This window comes from Daphnia carinata, chromosome 9, assembly GCF_022539665.2.
Source record: "Daphnia carinata strain CSIRO-1 chromosome 9, CSIRO_AGI_Dcar_HiC_V3, whole genome shotgun sequence".
Lineage (NCBI taxonomy): Eukaryota > Metazoa > Arthropoda > Branchiopoda > Diplostraca > Daphniidae > Daphnia > Daphnia carinata.
This window is the reverse complement of record NC_081339.1, coordinates 598,601-614,473: the sequence shown is the minus strand read 5'-3', so window position 1 is coordinate 614,473 and position 15,873 is coordinate 598,601. Positions and strand designations below refer to the sequence as shown.

Below are 15,873 nucleotides of genomic sequence, written 5' to 3'. Positions count from 1 at the left end.
AAGATCGAAAGAACCCCTGGATCTAGAAAAATCCAATAGCAATAGCCAAAAACGTTTACATGATGATGTGAAAATGTGTGGGATTGAAGCATGGGAGCTGAATATTTTACGATTAATTGCTAAAGCTGTAATATGCACAGTCTACCGGCTGCCGAGCGATCTTGGTTCAATTAGGCCTATTTGCTCTTTACACATTCATTCTAATTCAAATTATTGCGTCTAAAAAAATAAGTCATCCTTTTAACTGTTTACGGAGTACGCGTCCTTTTGTCAAAGCACGCAGAATAAAAGAGGGCTAGATATTTCTATCCGTTACCATCAGTTTTAACATCTATAAAATGTGGCGAGGTATTAGCCCTTAAGGAAAGTGCAACGAACCGCATCGCACCTTGACATGGTAGCTATATAGTATAATGTTTTAAAATGTCCATGTCTCATGGAAAAGGAAGGACGAGGCTTTAAAATAGTTGTGGATTTCAAAACTGGGAGAATACCCCCAGGGTCTCCCGCCAGAGGGCTAAGTTTCACTTCTTTTCCTTTCTCTTCCTCGGTGTTTTCTCGACCACTGGAGATTAGATCGCCGGGAGAAGTCTGGTTAGGAGTTGTGTACAGTTCTTCATTCCATCGAAAGACGCCTCTTACGAAGCCAGTGAATTTCGTGTCAGTCATATTACAGTATTTGATTTTAGTTTGTTGCTGATAACGACAGGGGATTCAATAATTCAATATTTCCTGACTAACTGTGTAATACAAAACGCCGAGGATCTTGGGACTTATGAAATGGTGCCGAAGAAATGGAATTACTGACCTAATTATTGACTACCAACAATTCTATTTGCAACCTAATGTACGTGTTCTTTTAGTCTGCAACACTGTTAGAAGGTAATTTCCTTTTCAAATCCAATGTTTACTTTTTTCCTACAAATTTGAGAGCTGAACTCTTTATATTGCAGTATTATTTTAAATAGTGATGTTCTTTAAATGTTTGTGTAGAGGTTTATGAAAAATCTCCTAGTGAAATAGAAGTAAAGTGCTTTCTTTAACATGTGATAGAGATAGTATAAACAATTTGAACCACAGTGCAAAATTGGGTAGTTCTAGGAGCCAAAGAGGGAGGGGGTGAAAGTTGTTGATAATATGTCAGCAACAAATCTTTCCCTTTTTCTCCAATTTTCCCGTCTCATCGTCGTTAATGATCGTCTGAGTAACTCGATGCCTCCCCGCTTACTTTCGAAGTGACTTTCTTCTTGTCAAATGCATTGGACCATACTCACGAGAACAGACAAAACAGACTGGTAGCTGGCCTCGGAAAATAGAAAGCAGCCGACGCTTTCTTTGTATTGGTTTTTTAAAGCAAATCGATATCTAAAGCTTAGCCAACTACTTAAATCGATTATTTAAATCATTTTCAAAACCTGCTTTTTAAAAATGTTTCGTTTCATTTTGTTGCTAGCTTTGTCTTTCTTTCAACGCACTGAAGTAGATAAATCAAATCGGCACCAAGTTGTGTTGGCTCAGATAACAAGGGCGTTTTGCTTGATGATGAGTTAAAAAGGTTGGAGAACTCTAGTTCCCACAATTGTCGTGTCATTAAAAATTATTTTTTTAAAAATAAGTCTGTCGTCATTTTACATTGCATAGAACCACGTATGCATTTTTCAAGGATTTAATTTAACGTTTTGCATAGGAAATCAAGTAGTTGTTCTTGTGCTTTGCATGCAATAACCGGTCAAACCAAAAAGTTTTTTTCTCCTCCTTCCTCTTGTGATACTTTCTTTTTTTATGCTTCTGTTTTTATTTGGCTGCAGATTAAACTTGTTTAGGCGAAAGAAAAACAAAACAAAAGTAGTATTCAGATTAAACTTTGCGATTTTCTTCTAGCCTTCATTAAAAAAATTAAGATGCCAATGTCTTTTTGTCTTATCAAAAGATGTCTGAAACAGTTCAGTTTTCCTCAAATTTTGGAACATGTGGGCAACTTCTTCTCTTGCTGCTTGCACGCTATGGTCATCACTTTTGAGCTTGATTAATCGTCAAACACGAACCAAATATATTACATATAACGTAAACATAAAACATATACGTTACGTAAACGTTGTTCAACACGAACGCGTGCACCGACTAAAATAGTTAGCTTCTACTTATATTGTTACATTGGGTACCATGAAGTTTCGAAAACCGCCAAACAATAGCCTAGAGACAAACTGTGCTATCCAACCGCAGGAATCGTCTTGGACGCCATTTGCTATTTTAGACCTTTTGATACCACAAATAACAATCTGAGGATAGAAAATCGCATTAAAAAAAAAACATGAAAGATTTACGACTGCAGTTAAAAAAACTGCAGACGAGTGTTGATTCCTATCGTCGAGAGCTAAGCGACCGAGAAAAATTCACCCCTTACCGGCATGATTTTTAGAGATTTTGCCAAAACCCGGAACGTGGAAAGTAGTAGAATTATGACTGTTTAGTTCTGTCTTGAAAAATCGAGGAAATTTTAAATTAAAAATATGTTCCAAAATTATTGGAACCAAAAAATTACGTTTTCGTTCATCCATTTGTTTTAGATGAGCCCGTGTCGATTTCTCCGCCCTGCAGGCCGAATTGTCCGGGTCACCCGTGGCCTCTTGATACTTCTGTCAGCCGTAGCAATCTTCGGCACCATTGCTTTCATACATCGTATGGAAACCACTTCAAAATTCAATAGTGACGGTAATTTTCCACATCAATAAATTAAATGATTACGATTTATAGTTTTTATCATTTCCTAATAAGCCGAAAGAACTGTTTTGCTAGTCCTCCTATACGACCTCAGCCCCCCTCCCCCCCATCTTTTTTTTTCGTTTGGACACAACTTTGTGGTTATTATGCAATTACATTCTTTTTTCTTTTGAATCAAAATGATAGGACATTCAGTGGCACAAAACCTTAACAGTCCTGTTTGCCAAAATTGCAGCCGACGTGGCACCACGTCAACCGAGAGTACCAACGAGATTACCAACAACAAGATTACAACGGCTGAGAACAAAAAACTAATAGCAAAATCAGGAAAAATAGAAATAGCAATCCCTGTGAATGAAGATACGGCAGCGGTTGCTGCCGCCGAAATCGTTTCACCTGATGAAGCGTTACCGGAAGAGATGATACCTGATCAGGAATCTCCTGCCTTTCAACCACCTGTGATCAAAACTGAACCTCAACAGCAACCCTCACCAATTCCCGAAAATTTTCCGCAACAACAAGAACATGCCCAACAGCAAGAATCTCTCAAAATAGACGAACAAAACCTGCAACTAAAATCGTCCGTTTCGGTACACCCACCGTCCATTGCAGGCGACAACAACTCCGTGCGTCAGCCTGCTTCTACCAATGTTCATTCTGATAACATGTCTCGTACCCTTCTTCACCTGGAGAGCAACAAGGTGGCTGAACCGAGTCTCCCAGTTCATTCCAATTTGCATACCGCCAAGATTCAAAACGCTCAAATCGAATCCCTAAGAGGGGTAGCGCGAATGAATTTGGTGTCACAAGAGCAACCGCAGACCCAGCTCAAGGTCGGTGGCGAAGAGGAAAACCTTCCGGTGCTGACTCGCAGCTTATACCAAGCCGGCCATTATCTCCCACCCAAGGACGTTTGCCCAGAGCAGGGTGAAGGTATGAAACTGATGATCCTAGTCACGACGGCTCCCGGCCATGCCGCGCAGCGCGAGGCCGTCCGCTCCACCTGGGGCCATGTCGCCTTTCGTCGTGATGTTGGCATGGCTTTCATGGTTGGCACTTCCAAAAATCAATCGGAAAACATGTTGGTTCAACAAGAGAATTTCATCTATGGTGACATCATCCAGGTAAGCACGTACTTGCGCAACTTGTTTTCCTAAAAGAACGCTAATAGAAAGTAAAAACCCAACTAAGAGGCGGGAGAGGAGTGAAAGAGAACAAGACGCATTTGGGGAAAAATACCACTTTAGGTCACGAGCTTAAAGGCAACGGATAGGTAAATGTCAAATGCGTTTCAACTGAATGTGTTTCGAAATTTCAACAAATAGAAAAAAAAAACAGGTATATTTTAATGGAAGTGCCCCATTATTGCGTATAGCGATTTCGAGAACGTGACTGTAATCATTCCGAGAATTAGATTGAAGGCGTCTGCATTAATCTAATTTCATGGACAATGCCTACCGCCATTCTTCTATCCGCCATGCGATAGCGTAAAACGAGCTTCTATGCACATAGCTAGATTATCTCCACAAAAGCTTGATAGTTGAATTGATGGGAAGAAGCTTTTTTCTTTAATCAAGGACATCCTGCTAAATTTACGATACTAGCTTTGTGCAATGCGTTCGTAAAGGCACGGAATATGCATGACTTGCTTTAATGTCAAGGAAAATGAATCGTTACTAATGTAAATAAGCCAAAAAGGTGCAGCAGATTACCTGAGTCATTCTGCCCTTGGTCTTTTAGTGCTTGGAATAACGCTAAGTGACGAGAAATAATTGTTCGTTCATTGGTCCCAGGGTCGTTTCATCGATACGTATAATAATTTGACGCTCAAGACGATTTCCATGTTGGAATGGAGTTGGGAACACTGTGGTCGAGCCCGGTTCTTGCTCAAAACGGACGACGACATGTACATCCACATGCCTGTATTGCTATCTATTCTAGATGGAGCAGCTAATCGACGTCGTACCATCATGGGAAAGCTAGCAAAGAAATGGAAACCCATCCGTAATGTCACTTCCAAATACTACATCTCGCCAACCCAGTTCAAGCCAGCCATGTACCCCGATTTCAACACGGGGCCAGCTTATATTTTGACTAACGATATTGTCGAACCCCTCTATCAAGCTGCACTGAACGAAACTTTCTTCAAATTGGAAGACGTCTTTGTTACGGGCATGGTAGCCGGCCCTCTTAAGATACAGCACATTAATTACCCCCAGTTTTTCAACCGCCGACTAAAGCTGGACACTTGTGCGGTTGCTAAACTTGCAAGCGTGCACATGGTTAAAACTCATGAAATGTTTGATTTATGGAAAAGGTTGTCCGATGGACTTACACGATGCTCTCCGAAGTAAGCAGCTTTTCTTCTTTTAGAACTTATGGCAATCCTTTTTTCTCCAAATAAAGGCTTGGAGGCAACTTTTACTACAATGGAAAGTTTGATTTTTTTTCAGCGTTTTGCATGACAGTATTTCTATAATCCTTTGATTACCACACAAATCAACGCTCAATGATGGTCAAGTTTGCTGCATTTCTGCAGGTCACCTGCACCTGAAACATTTTGGTGCTAATTGCTAGAGTTGCATTTTACCAGCCCATACTACCTAGGTTGGACCAATTAGCCTCATGATAGCACGAAATGCTGGTATGTTTAGCCAAAGTGTATTTAATTGTAGGGCAGTCCTTGTAAGCAATGTGGTTCTCATAACCCCACATGCCACATGAACAATGTGCTGGTGAAGTTTCATAAATCTGGCGTTTAAGATTGAACCTGCTCGAATATTGTATTTTCCCTGGAAATCTCGTGTATTTTACAATTGTCTTGCCTTTTTTAAAATAAAAATTATGTTCAGTGGGCTGGATCTGAATTTGGATCTGACGAGGCCTGAGGGCGACTTTCTTACTGTGGTGGTCCCTCAAGGGAAAGAAAATAAAAAACCAGTGGCCGGAAAGTTTCTTCCTCAGCTCTACGAATGATGAAGACTTCTGTTTAGTAGCTCTACCGACTTGTTGCTGTAGTGATTACGCGTCGCCAAATGGAATCGACTGCTGATACACACAACAAGTTGAACGAACGATCAAATGGAATGAGTGTTCAACCTACGAGATATCTTAGGATATCTTCTGCATTGTTTTACGCAGCGGCTTCTTTTCTGATAACTGTCGTCAATAAAATTGTGCTTACAAGTTACAAGTAAGTATTTAGTTACATTATAGCAATTTTTAGTGTAAAACATCCTAAAAGTATGAGACGACCAATTGATTACTGGAAGTCTTAATGATGCTTAACTTTACATTCACACTCAGGTTATGATTAATTTTCTGTGACAGATTTCCCTCCTTTCAAGTCCTGGGTCTTGGCCAGGTTAAAAATATAATTTTACTATTTAAATTTTAATAATCATAGCGAGTTTTCTTGCCGTTTAGATGGTATCAACTGTTGTAGTCCTTACTATTTCCCGGAAGCTTGGATATGTTTCCTTTCCTTCATTACAAAAGGACACTTTCAAACGAATATGGCCATTACCGTTAATTTTTGCTGGCAATATGATGACTGGGCTAGGGGGTACACAACAACTAAGGTGAATTCATTTAACATTTTTTTTCATCTGTTACTTGATCGTTTAAATAATCTATGTGCAGTTTGCCAATGCTGACAGTACTAAGGCGATTCTCAATTCTAATGACCATGATGGCAGAGTATTATATTCTTGGGTAATAGTTTCACTATAATTTATTTTTAGATTTAAAAAAACTGTTCTTTTCAATTCTAGAATCACTGCTTCTTGCCCAGTACAGCTTTCTGTCTACATGATGATATTTGGTGCCTTGGTTGCTGCAAGTGAAGGTTAATGTACATATACATTTGCTTGATTTTCTTCAAATCTAATGTTGCAATTTAATCCTATATCAGATCTGGCATTCAACTTGCAAGGCTATATGTATATCTCTTTAAATAATGTTCTCACAGCTTCAAATGGAGTCTACCTAAAGAAGAAACTTGATGCTAAAGACTTGGGGAAAAATGGTTTACTTTTTTACAATTCTCTCTTCATGATTCCTGTAGCATTAATTATTGCGGCAGCATCAGGCGATTTACACAAGGTAGCACACTCTTATTAAAAACCTTTTCTGCCGTCAAACATAATCTTCTGGTTGGTGCATGTGATATGCATCATTTACATGTTAGGCGTGGGAATTTCAGCAATGGAGTGACATTGGGTTCCTATCCCAGTTTATGGGATCTTGCCTCATGGGCTTTGTTTTATCCTACAGTACTTTGCTGTGTACTCAATACAATTCGCCTTTGACTACAACCATAGTTGGCTGTTTAAAAAATATAGCCGTCACATATTTAGGAATGGTGATTGGTGGTGACTATATTTTTTCAGTCACCAACTTTATAGGACTTAACATTAGGTAACATTTTATTTCACAGTTACATTATTTTTCACCTTTTCCTAACTTTATTTGATTGCAGCGTGGCAGGAAGCCTTGTCTACACATGGGTCACCTTCCGAGAAAAAGGGACTAGAAAACCTGAGGCAGATGTTGACGAGAAATCTTTATTGACGAAAGAGAAAGAGTCACCTGCTTGATCCACGGCTTAAATGTAACGCTCAACAACAGAATTTTCGTTAAGGTAAATCTAATATCGTAATTTTTAAGATTCTTCCGGATCACCAGACGCGTTGACTTAAGTAACTCAAGTATCTCCATTATTTAAGCTAGCCTTATTGCCCGACGAATATGTGCATTTGTTACACTTTTGACCATTTTGAAATTTTCCTCAATATTGAAATTTGTTAACAGTTCTTATTGGCGCTATTATTGTTACTTTTTAAATTTCTAAATGAAATAGAATTAAGCCAATGTCGCACGACTACCAGCCAAAAGCAACAGCTCCTTATTTATGCAGAGTTAATGTATGAATGTCAAAATTTTTGTCTTCATTTAAAAAGTTAAAGTTAATGGCAGTAATCAATGTCGGGTCCTTGATATTTACAAGTTTAATTTCTCGCGTAAAACGGGAAGGGGAAGGGTGGCAAAATGATACGGAAAAGTAAGATAGTAGCTTTATAACAAGAGCCCTATTGGCGAAATCTATAGTGGTTCTCAGCCGGTGCACTTTCTAGCATCGCAGTCGGTTTAGCCAAACCGATTAGTATTCAAAGCGAATGTCGACGATTGCAGGGCGTAAATCTGTTACCTTTATGGCGACATGTGCCTCACAAATTCCAGCGAAAAGGCCTGGGAATCCCGTACAGTTGAAAATTGCTCTGTTATTTTAATCTGGTGGGAATGATAGATCGAAAAAGGGAGTTGAAACAAAATCAAGATAAGTTGAAAAGGCTTGTTGAAAACCTTGCGCGGCTAGAAGCGAATATGGGTACCGCCTCGCACCGTACAAATGCTCCAGCTCATGTGCACATCATCACATCACATCATCCACGACTCAAAGTGGCCGCTCTACAACCTGAAATTTGTCAGTTAAAAGAATACACAAAAGAACTTGATAAAATGTAAATATTTGAATCAACGATATTCAAATTATTAGCACGATGATTGTTTTTTTTTCCAACAAATCGAATCCAATTAAAAATCTCATTGTTTTCTGGTGAAAACCATGCGAACGTGAACCATGCCATTACGTTAAAGGATTTTAAGACGATATTTATTTAGATAAGGTTTCACTATTTTCATACATGCATCGCCACTACCTGAGGCTTGATACTTTTGTTGCATGTTGGTACATACAAAGCGAGGATGGAAAAATCCATATTCTGCAGAATATCACTGCACGATAAATGGCATAAGAACCCAAAATTTAGCGAAACTGAAAACACTGTCACGAACCGCAATAATTGTCGCTTGCTCCGCTCAAATTGGCAATACATCGTCCTCTGTTTGAACATTTTCGCTTTCATAACGAAGTCCATGGTAGGGGAGACCGGACCCTTCTTGGACAGTTTCGGTTTTACCCCATTATGTACCATCCTACTTACGCGAAATAAATAAAATTTGTTAAAACTGAATCTACAACGTATCCGCTACCCCCTTAATTTTTTTCAGAGATGTAATGTAATTTGTTTAGAATTTATTACCGTTTTTATTTTGCGGTGAGTTTCGACGAAATCGGTGTGACTTTGTACGGACACCTGTACCACTTTGGACGTGGTCAAAAGAGGTAGATTGTGTTGGATGAAAATTTTAATTTTTTTCATACTATTAACTACTAAATTAGCGAACAATTTAAATGTAATTTTAATAGGATGTGACGTGAAATAACATACTTTTATTATACCTGAAAAATTTCATTTTACTGATAAGGAAGACATAGGAGGAGGTGGAGCCAAGACAGAATCGATAATTTGGTAACAGAAATTTTTCAAGTTTTTTTCTCTGATTTGTCTTAGTCATGTTATATTCTTAATGTTTCCTTAAATTTCAAAATTTTAAATTTTCGCGCTTAGACTTGGCCCATCCCATGCACGCCTATTTGGTGTCCAACATCACCCCTGCCGTTTGTACAAATTGGCCCCAAAAAACAACTTTCGCAGAATAAATGATGCTGTTGAAAGTTGAATAAGGAAAATTATTTTTCTTTTGAAATATTATTAAGAAAACTATGGTCTACTTACCTCTAATATCTATTAACGTATAATTATAGAATTACACTTTAAAAAATCATCGATTAAGAACGAAGAAAAATACAGACTTTTTTGTATTTTTATTTTTTGTTAAAATATTCAATAAATAATACAGATACGGGAATCAAATTTTTACACCATGTATAAAAACCTATTTTGAACATATCATGTAATTATTATATTTTAATTTTGATAACTTTATTTTACGCGGCACTGTACAACTTGGTACAGTGTCCAAGATGGGTCCGGTCTCCCCTACATACTTGAATTCAAAGCAATGTATTGCTATGATTCTAGTTTTGAGTTAGATTCTAAGTTGAAGGGCAATCGTGTTTAGTTGGGTCGCATGACAGCAACGACCCCAATGAATACAAAATATTCTAACAAAATTTAATGAACTTAAAAAAAAAAGAATAAATTGAAATTTAGTAGTATCCACAATACCTTATACACAACAATCGCTGACGCTTGAGAGCAACTGCACGGTATGCTATCTTTCGTGCCAGTTAGAAAGAATCGCTCTATGCTGCTTTGTTGGCTGGGCAGAGTACAAGAACTGTCAGAAGTTCGATCTGCGTAAAGAATTAGACGCCAAACAGATGCAATTGGGATGAAACACAATAACGATACCATAAAAGGTGCCAACGCAGACAGAATTATAAAAAAAATAAAAGTGAAGAGCATGCGAATGAGTAAAAAAACCGACAAATACGGCGCTGACGTATTTCAGCAAACCAGATAAGCCTACAGTTTCATCGGAACAAGGCCAGTCAATAGACGGTTCAAGTGGCAATTCCCGTTTCTAAAAGATTTAAAAGAAATATTCACCTAGCTGATCCGCATATCGAAATTATACGCCTTAGTGAAGTAATGGTATACTTGGAACACTTACCTTGTGAGTAGAAATAGATCATCGCAAACAGGATATGAAGAACTCATCGTCTTCTCAATGGGCCTGCCTAAAAAAAAGCTCGATTACTGATTGACGAGTAAAATAACCACAAAAACTAACTCAGTTTTTTCTAGGAAGAATGTCCTTTCACGAGGAGATTCCGTGTAGGTCTGCGTGCACAGTTATACACTGAACAGCTTCCATGCACATCTCAACTGAAGCAAATGCGATTGGCGACTAACCAATTTACCAGGGTTAGTTATCGCGAAAGTGTCGCAGTATCGCGATACTACCGGTACCCGTGCCGCGATATTTCTTTTTAAAAAGTATCGATACCGGTATCGGAAGCATAAAATGAGGCTTGCGATCCCGGTACTCTTAACATATGGCGCCATCTAGGAGTAAAAAATATTACTACAATTTCTGCAACAGCTGGCTCTACGATAACCCTAGAATGTTCTAATTCTAATTCTCTTATAATTATTAGTAGGAATCATATCCGCCCAACGCGGAATCGTCTTTCCGATACAAATTTTGAAAAAATGTTAAAAGAAAAGCGAAAATTTACTTTTGCTATATTTTTATTGTTGGTCAACTGAGAAAACAATCTATACTCTATAAAAAAACAAGGAAATTGGAGGTGGAGCCTGTGTCTGTCACATTGTGCTTTTTTGTGATTGGCTGACGCCAAAACCGCCGCCGGCTGCTGTGGTTGGCTGGCGCCAAAACCGTCGTCTGCTACAGTGAATTGGTGGGATGGGGTTTTGGAAAACTAAACTGCAGGTGGAATTGCGGATTTGGGCAATTTTTCAGTCTATGGGCTTTGCGTTAACGGGTGGGCAACGGCACATAAAGCTGACGGGCAGGGCGTATTATTCTTATTTTATTTTAATTAATTTTAAATTTATTTTATTTTATGAGTTTTATTTATTATTTTTATTGGCCACTACAAGGCGTTTTGGTGGGCAGAGAGTGGTACGACGGGCAACAACGGCGAGTTTCTTGGCGAGCAAAGTGGGTTGACGGGCAGAGGCAAAAAGTGAGTGGACAGGCAACTAAACGGGCCTTTTGATGGGCAGAAACTGTACAATAGGTCGGGAAAATGCAATTTTTTAGTCTGCGGGCTTGGCTTAAAACTGGTGGGCGCTACAATAGGTAAGCCGACGGGCAGAAATTGTACGGTGGAAGACGGGCAACTACAGCGTTTTTTGTATGGGCAAAGGGAGTTGACGGGCAGAGAATATTCAAAAAAAGACGGGCAAAGGGAAAAAAGTGGGTGGACGGGCAACTACAGCGGGCGTTTTCTGGGCTGAGACTGCGAGGGAAAGACGGGCAAATGGAAAAGGTCAATGGGCAATTATATTGGTCGTTTTGGCGGGCAGCGAGTGGGCCGACGGGCAACGAGTGGGTCGACGGGCAGAGTGACGGCAGGCGGGCAGTTGGGGGCGAAGTGGGTTGACGGGCAGAAACTTTGCGGGGAAGACGGACAGAGGCAAAATTTGGGTGGACGGGCAATTACGGCGGGCGTTTTGACGGGCAACGACTGGACAAAAGGACTGGTAAATGCAAAAAAAGGTAGATGTGCCTCTACAGCAGTAATTTTTGCAGGCAAAGTGTTGGTTGACGGGCAGAGTGTGGGTTGACAGGCAGAAAGTGGTTTGACGGGCAAATATTGGCTTGACGGGCAGAGAGGGGGGTCAACGGGCAACTTCAGCTGTTTTCTTGACGGGCAGAGAAAGTGAGGGGATGGACGGGCCGAAACAGTGAGTGGGTAGGCGGGCAAGAGGGAGGAACTCTTGATTATGAAAAGAATTAAACGTAGACGGGCGAAAAAATGGAGTGGAAAGATTTTCTTAGAAATAACGTAAGGATACGCTAGCGCCACCTATACCCCGGCCCTGGACAGGCCCAACGTTACTAGTGTCCCAATAAAACTGTAATGTCTGAAATTTTGATTAACACCATCTATTGAAATTTTTTAGCAATAACATTTGCTCCTAGATGGCGTTTACAAATTTATCGGAATCGTTAACGCGTGCGATACTTGAGAATAGTATCGCGATAGTACCGCTATCGCGATATATTTTTCGAAAATTGAAGTATCGGTACCACGATACCGATACTTCGTCAAGTTATCGCTTCCAACCCTGCAATTTTCTACATTTTTTAACCAAAGGTGACAAAAAGGAACGTTAAGGGCGCATTTTGGCGTCAACCTTTTGTTGAACCTTTTTAGTTCAACTTTTCGTCGAAGTTGACGCCAAAATCGAAGTTTAGCGCTACAGTTGAGAAAGGGGAGGAGTTGAAGTTCAGTTGAAGGTCAACGGTGGTCCAGACCACCGTTGAAAAAGCTCAACTGTTTCAGTTGAACCTCCCACTGGCGTTGTCGCCAAAACGGTCGCCTAGTTGAACCATCTACCGGGCAGTTGACGCAAAAATACAAGTTCACTAAAAAAGTTGAATTAAAAGTAGACACCAAAATGCGCCCTATGATAAACGGCGTGGCTTTCGCTCCCTTCCTTTTCCGGCCGGTTTTCTCGTGTCTTGCCAACGGCCTGCCGATATCCATCGAGCGATACAGTATAGTCAAGCTAGATGTCGTTTTGGAAACTTAAAATGAAATCATTCCAGCTATATGACATCCATCTGGCAGCAGCGAATGAACTAAATCCAACCGTTGATGAGTACATAGCCATTTGACTAATGCTTTTACTGGATACCTGTTCTCCAAGCTTAGGCCATTTTTCTCCATAAAAAGAATTCCTGGTGTACATTTGTCCTGTCCGATCCTTTTAACTGTCCGATCCAACAACGTGATGTATCAATAATGTTTGAGAAAAAAAATGCCGAAAAGAAAAAAGGCTTTCATTTTACGACGAAAGTCTTTTTTCTCCCCCCCCCCATACTCGAACTTTGGGTCACAAACTTATTGTCTAGTTGACCTTATTGTAAATTGCTCTTGTCTGTCGTTCAAAGTACACGCTGATACTTGATTTTATACTTTGACTTGAACAGTAATCTTAGCGGAATCCGAACGACGTAAGATAATGTAACGTAAGTTAAATGTACTGTTGTGCAATTAAATCAACGCCAATCAACGGTGGATTAACTTCTGAAGTAACAGCGTTATCTTTCAGCTCACTTCTAACTTCATTGAATTTACAACGGAAGGCACCGGATGCGGTTGCACCATGCAATCTAAACTGGTTTATCGTCCTGAAACAGTAGGATTCCGTCAGAAATTAACATCCACATTACAAAAAAAGGCGGGTTTAAGGAAACATTACTGCCAAAGCTAAGCAATGCGTGCCACTATACAATGCGAACAAATAAACAAAATATTAATAATATTACAGCAACATTTTTACTAGTTCAACTTGCCACGTTAACAAATATTTTTCGAAACCAACAGTTCAATCTATCAATGGAAATTCTTTGAAATCTCGATCAACTCTGAGTAGCATTCCAAGATTCTCTCAGAATCCATAAAAAGGAACTTTAAAATCTCTCTTACCTAATAAATGATTCACCAAACAAACAACACGCTCTTTCCCGTTTACAATTACCTTCTTTTTCTGGAAGCCCAATTTCTCTTTAAAACTTGGCGTGAATCGTTTGAAAGTATTGTAGATGATTCTATTCAGATGCTGCGTGGAAAATGAACAAAAATTTTTTTTTCAATTATCCAAGGTTTGAAAGAACATCAACATAGCCTGGTTCCAATTCAAAAATCCCTACTTAATCACTGTCATGGATGTGAAAATGTTGACTTGTATATAATAAATCATATAAAGCTAAACGTAAACCAGGAGAAAATACGATTGATTATGCTTATCGTTTACAGGACAATTTGTAATGAGTGTATCCTGCAGGCTATCTGGAAACGTTTTTTGCGATTATTCTCATGCAAAAATTTATTCAGTGATTGAATTCTAAATTGCAAGCGAAAGTACGATATAAAGATTTTAGCTAGCTTTATGTATCGACAAGCGTTTTATGCCCTTGGATTAGAAGCTTTTGACACTGAAGTATGAGTTTTTTTAGTACGATAGACGACCCATTCAACACCAAGAATGCGGAATACAAACACACGTTCGTCATCCGCCAGCTGGAGTTCGAGGTCCTAATGCTGTATTCACCCTGTTTGGTTGGTGCGTTGTCGGGAAAATTTTTACGGCTCCCGCAGCAGAAATAGCGAGAGTAAATTTTCCTTGGTTTGGAGACGATCAAGCAGCTTGATGAGTCCATGGAAAAGTTCTGAAAAACTCAATGGCTCCCCTTCCGGTAGGCCCCTAAACCTTTATTTTGGCGCTTGACCGTGTCGCCATTGAACAGCTTTAATCGATCATTCGCCACAAGGGCGATCGTTGTGAAACCGGTTTACCTGTTCGCCCCGTTTGCCCAAAGTTGCCGAACAACAAAGTTTTCTCGGCGGGAATTTTCGTCATTTAGAGAAGACTCCTTTCCAACAGCGATCTTCATCAAACAGCCAGGTAGCCGGTGAAATAGGACTGAACCGAAATAGGACTGAAAATTTCGGGGAAAAAAAACTGGGAGAAATAGGACTGACTTAAAATATTTTAAGACAGTCCTATTTCTCCATGACATCAGTCCTATTTCTCCACGGCATTAGTCCTATTTCTCCTTCGAGATAGTCTTATTCCTTTTACTTTGTTCCAATAGGAACGATGAGCCTCCCGCTATGTTTTGTTATGCCAAGAAATTCCATCTAGTAGCGTGTGTTTGTGTGAAATTCAACACTCCCTCTCAAAGACACGATCGGTAAAAAGAGGTGTTGATGGATTAGGAGACACACCAAGAAGAAAAAGAAAAAGAATAGAGATATAATTTAACAAAAGAGAATACTGATTACTTCCTCAAAAAATATATTTTTCTTTGTTTTATATGAGGCTTCCTTTTAGCAAAAAAAATTAGGAGAGCTTAGAGTAATTTCGAGGCATTTGGAACATTTACAATAGCCATTAAGTCTCGAAGAAGAATAAAACGGGGATTCGCCAAAGGCTTTGTTAAGGAATCTGCTAGTTGATCTTCTGTTGAAATTTGTGTAACATTGGTATTACCAGCCTCTTGACGATCACGAACAAAACAGTTTCGAACTTCTATGTGCTTGGTCAGTTGATGTAATATTGAATTCTTAATTAGATCAATAATTGACCTATTATCACACATCAAAGAGATTGATCCAACCCATCCTGGTGAAATCGGCGTGTGGACGTTTGCCCCCTTCGATAAATGCCCCGTGGGTGGTGGACGATTGCCTCCCACGCTATAACGGTGGCCCCCCCGACTGTTGCCCCCTAACCTAAGAATAACAAATCTCCCCTGTGAAACATAGTCCCTTATCAAGTAAGCACTGGAAATTGTTAAATATATCGGCCTTTAATTTTCACTACAAATTAAGAGAATGTTCGTTTCACAATTGTGTTTAAAGAAAACAGAGAATTAGAGGGATGTAAAAGATATTTCGTATTTTCGGCTTCTTTGAGGAAAAGTAATAAATAATAAAGTAAAGTATTATTAAATTTTAAGGTTAGGAGATTATTCTTTACTTACACAGGATATCCCAAACGTTGAGATGCGAACCTCCGA

At 39.4% G+C, this 15,873-nt stretch overlaps 2 protein-coding genes across 3 annotated transcripts; both read left to right on the top strand.

Annotated features, from left to right (window-relative positions):
• Window positions 1-560: 560 nt before the first annotated feature.
• On the top strand, window positions 561-5,588 carry LOC130697316 (uncharacterized). Its single transcript, XM_057520234.2, has 4 exons — window positions 561-882; window positions 2,568-2,712; window positions 2,908-3,845; window positions 4,515-5,588. Exons 2-4 carry the CDS (start codon window positions 2,568-2,570, stop codon window positions 5,073-5,075), a joined length of 1,644 nt encoding a protein of 547 aa, XP_057376217.1. The 5' UTR covers window positions 561-882; the 3' UTR covers window positions 5,076-5,588.
• Window positions 5,589-5,676: 88 nt separating this feature from the next.
• On the top strand, window positions 5,677-7,535 carry LOC130697318 (UDP-sugar transporter UST74c-like). Of its 2 annotated transcripts, none has more exons than XM_057520235.2 (8): window positions 5,677-5,914; window positions 6,052-6,085; window positions 6,148-6,302; window positions 6,364-6,435; window positions 6,495-6,568; window positions 6,635-6,825; window positions 6,911-7,140; window positions 7,202-7,535. In XM_057520235.2, the coding sequence occupies exons 1-8, from the start codon at window positions 5,757-5,759 to the stop codon at window positions 7,317-7,319; spliced, it is 1,032 nt and encodes a 343-aa protein (XP_057376218.1). In that variant the 5' UTR covers window positions 5,677-5,756; the 3' UTR covers window positions 7,320-7,535. The 2 variants fall into 2 exon arrangements, with proteins under 2 accessions (XP_057376218.1, XP_057376219.1); XM_057520236.1 differs by having other exon boundaries at window positions 5,776-5,914; window positions 6,028-6,085.
• Window positions 7,536-15,873: the final 8,338 nt, after the last annotated feature.

Coding starts and splice junctions, on each gene's coding strand:
- LOC130697316 (XM_057520234.2), top strand. CDS start 2,568: ATGAGCCCGTGTCGATTTCTCCGCCCTGCAGGCCGAATTGTCCGGGTC. Junction 2,713..2,907: donor TTCAAAATTCAATAGTGACG/GTAATTTTCCAC, acceptor TCAAAATGATAG/GACATTCAGTGGCACAAAAC. Junction 3,846..4,514: donor TCTATGGTGACATCATCCAG/GTAAGCACGTAC, acceptor CATTGGTCCCAG/GGTCGTTTCATCGATACGTA.
- LOC130697318 (XM_057520235.2), top strand. CDS start 5,757: ATGGAATCGACTGCTGATACACACAACAAGTTGAACGAACGATCAAAT. Junction 5,915..6,051: donor ATTGTGCTTACAAGTTACAA/GTAAGTATTTAG, acceptor TTTCTGTGACAG/ATTTCCCTCCTTTCAAGTCC. Junction 6,086..6,147: donor AAGTCCTGGGTCTTGGCCAG/GTTAAAAATATA, acceptor CTTGCCGTTTAG/ATGGTATCAACTGTTGTAGT.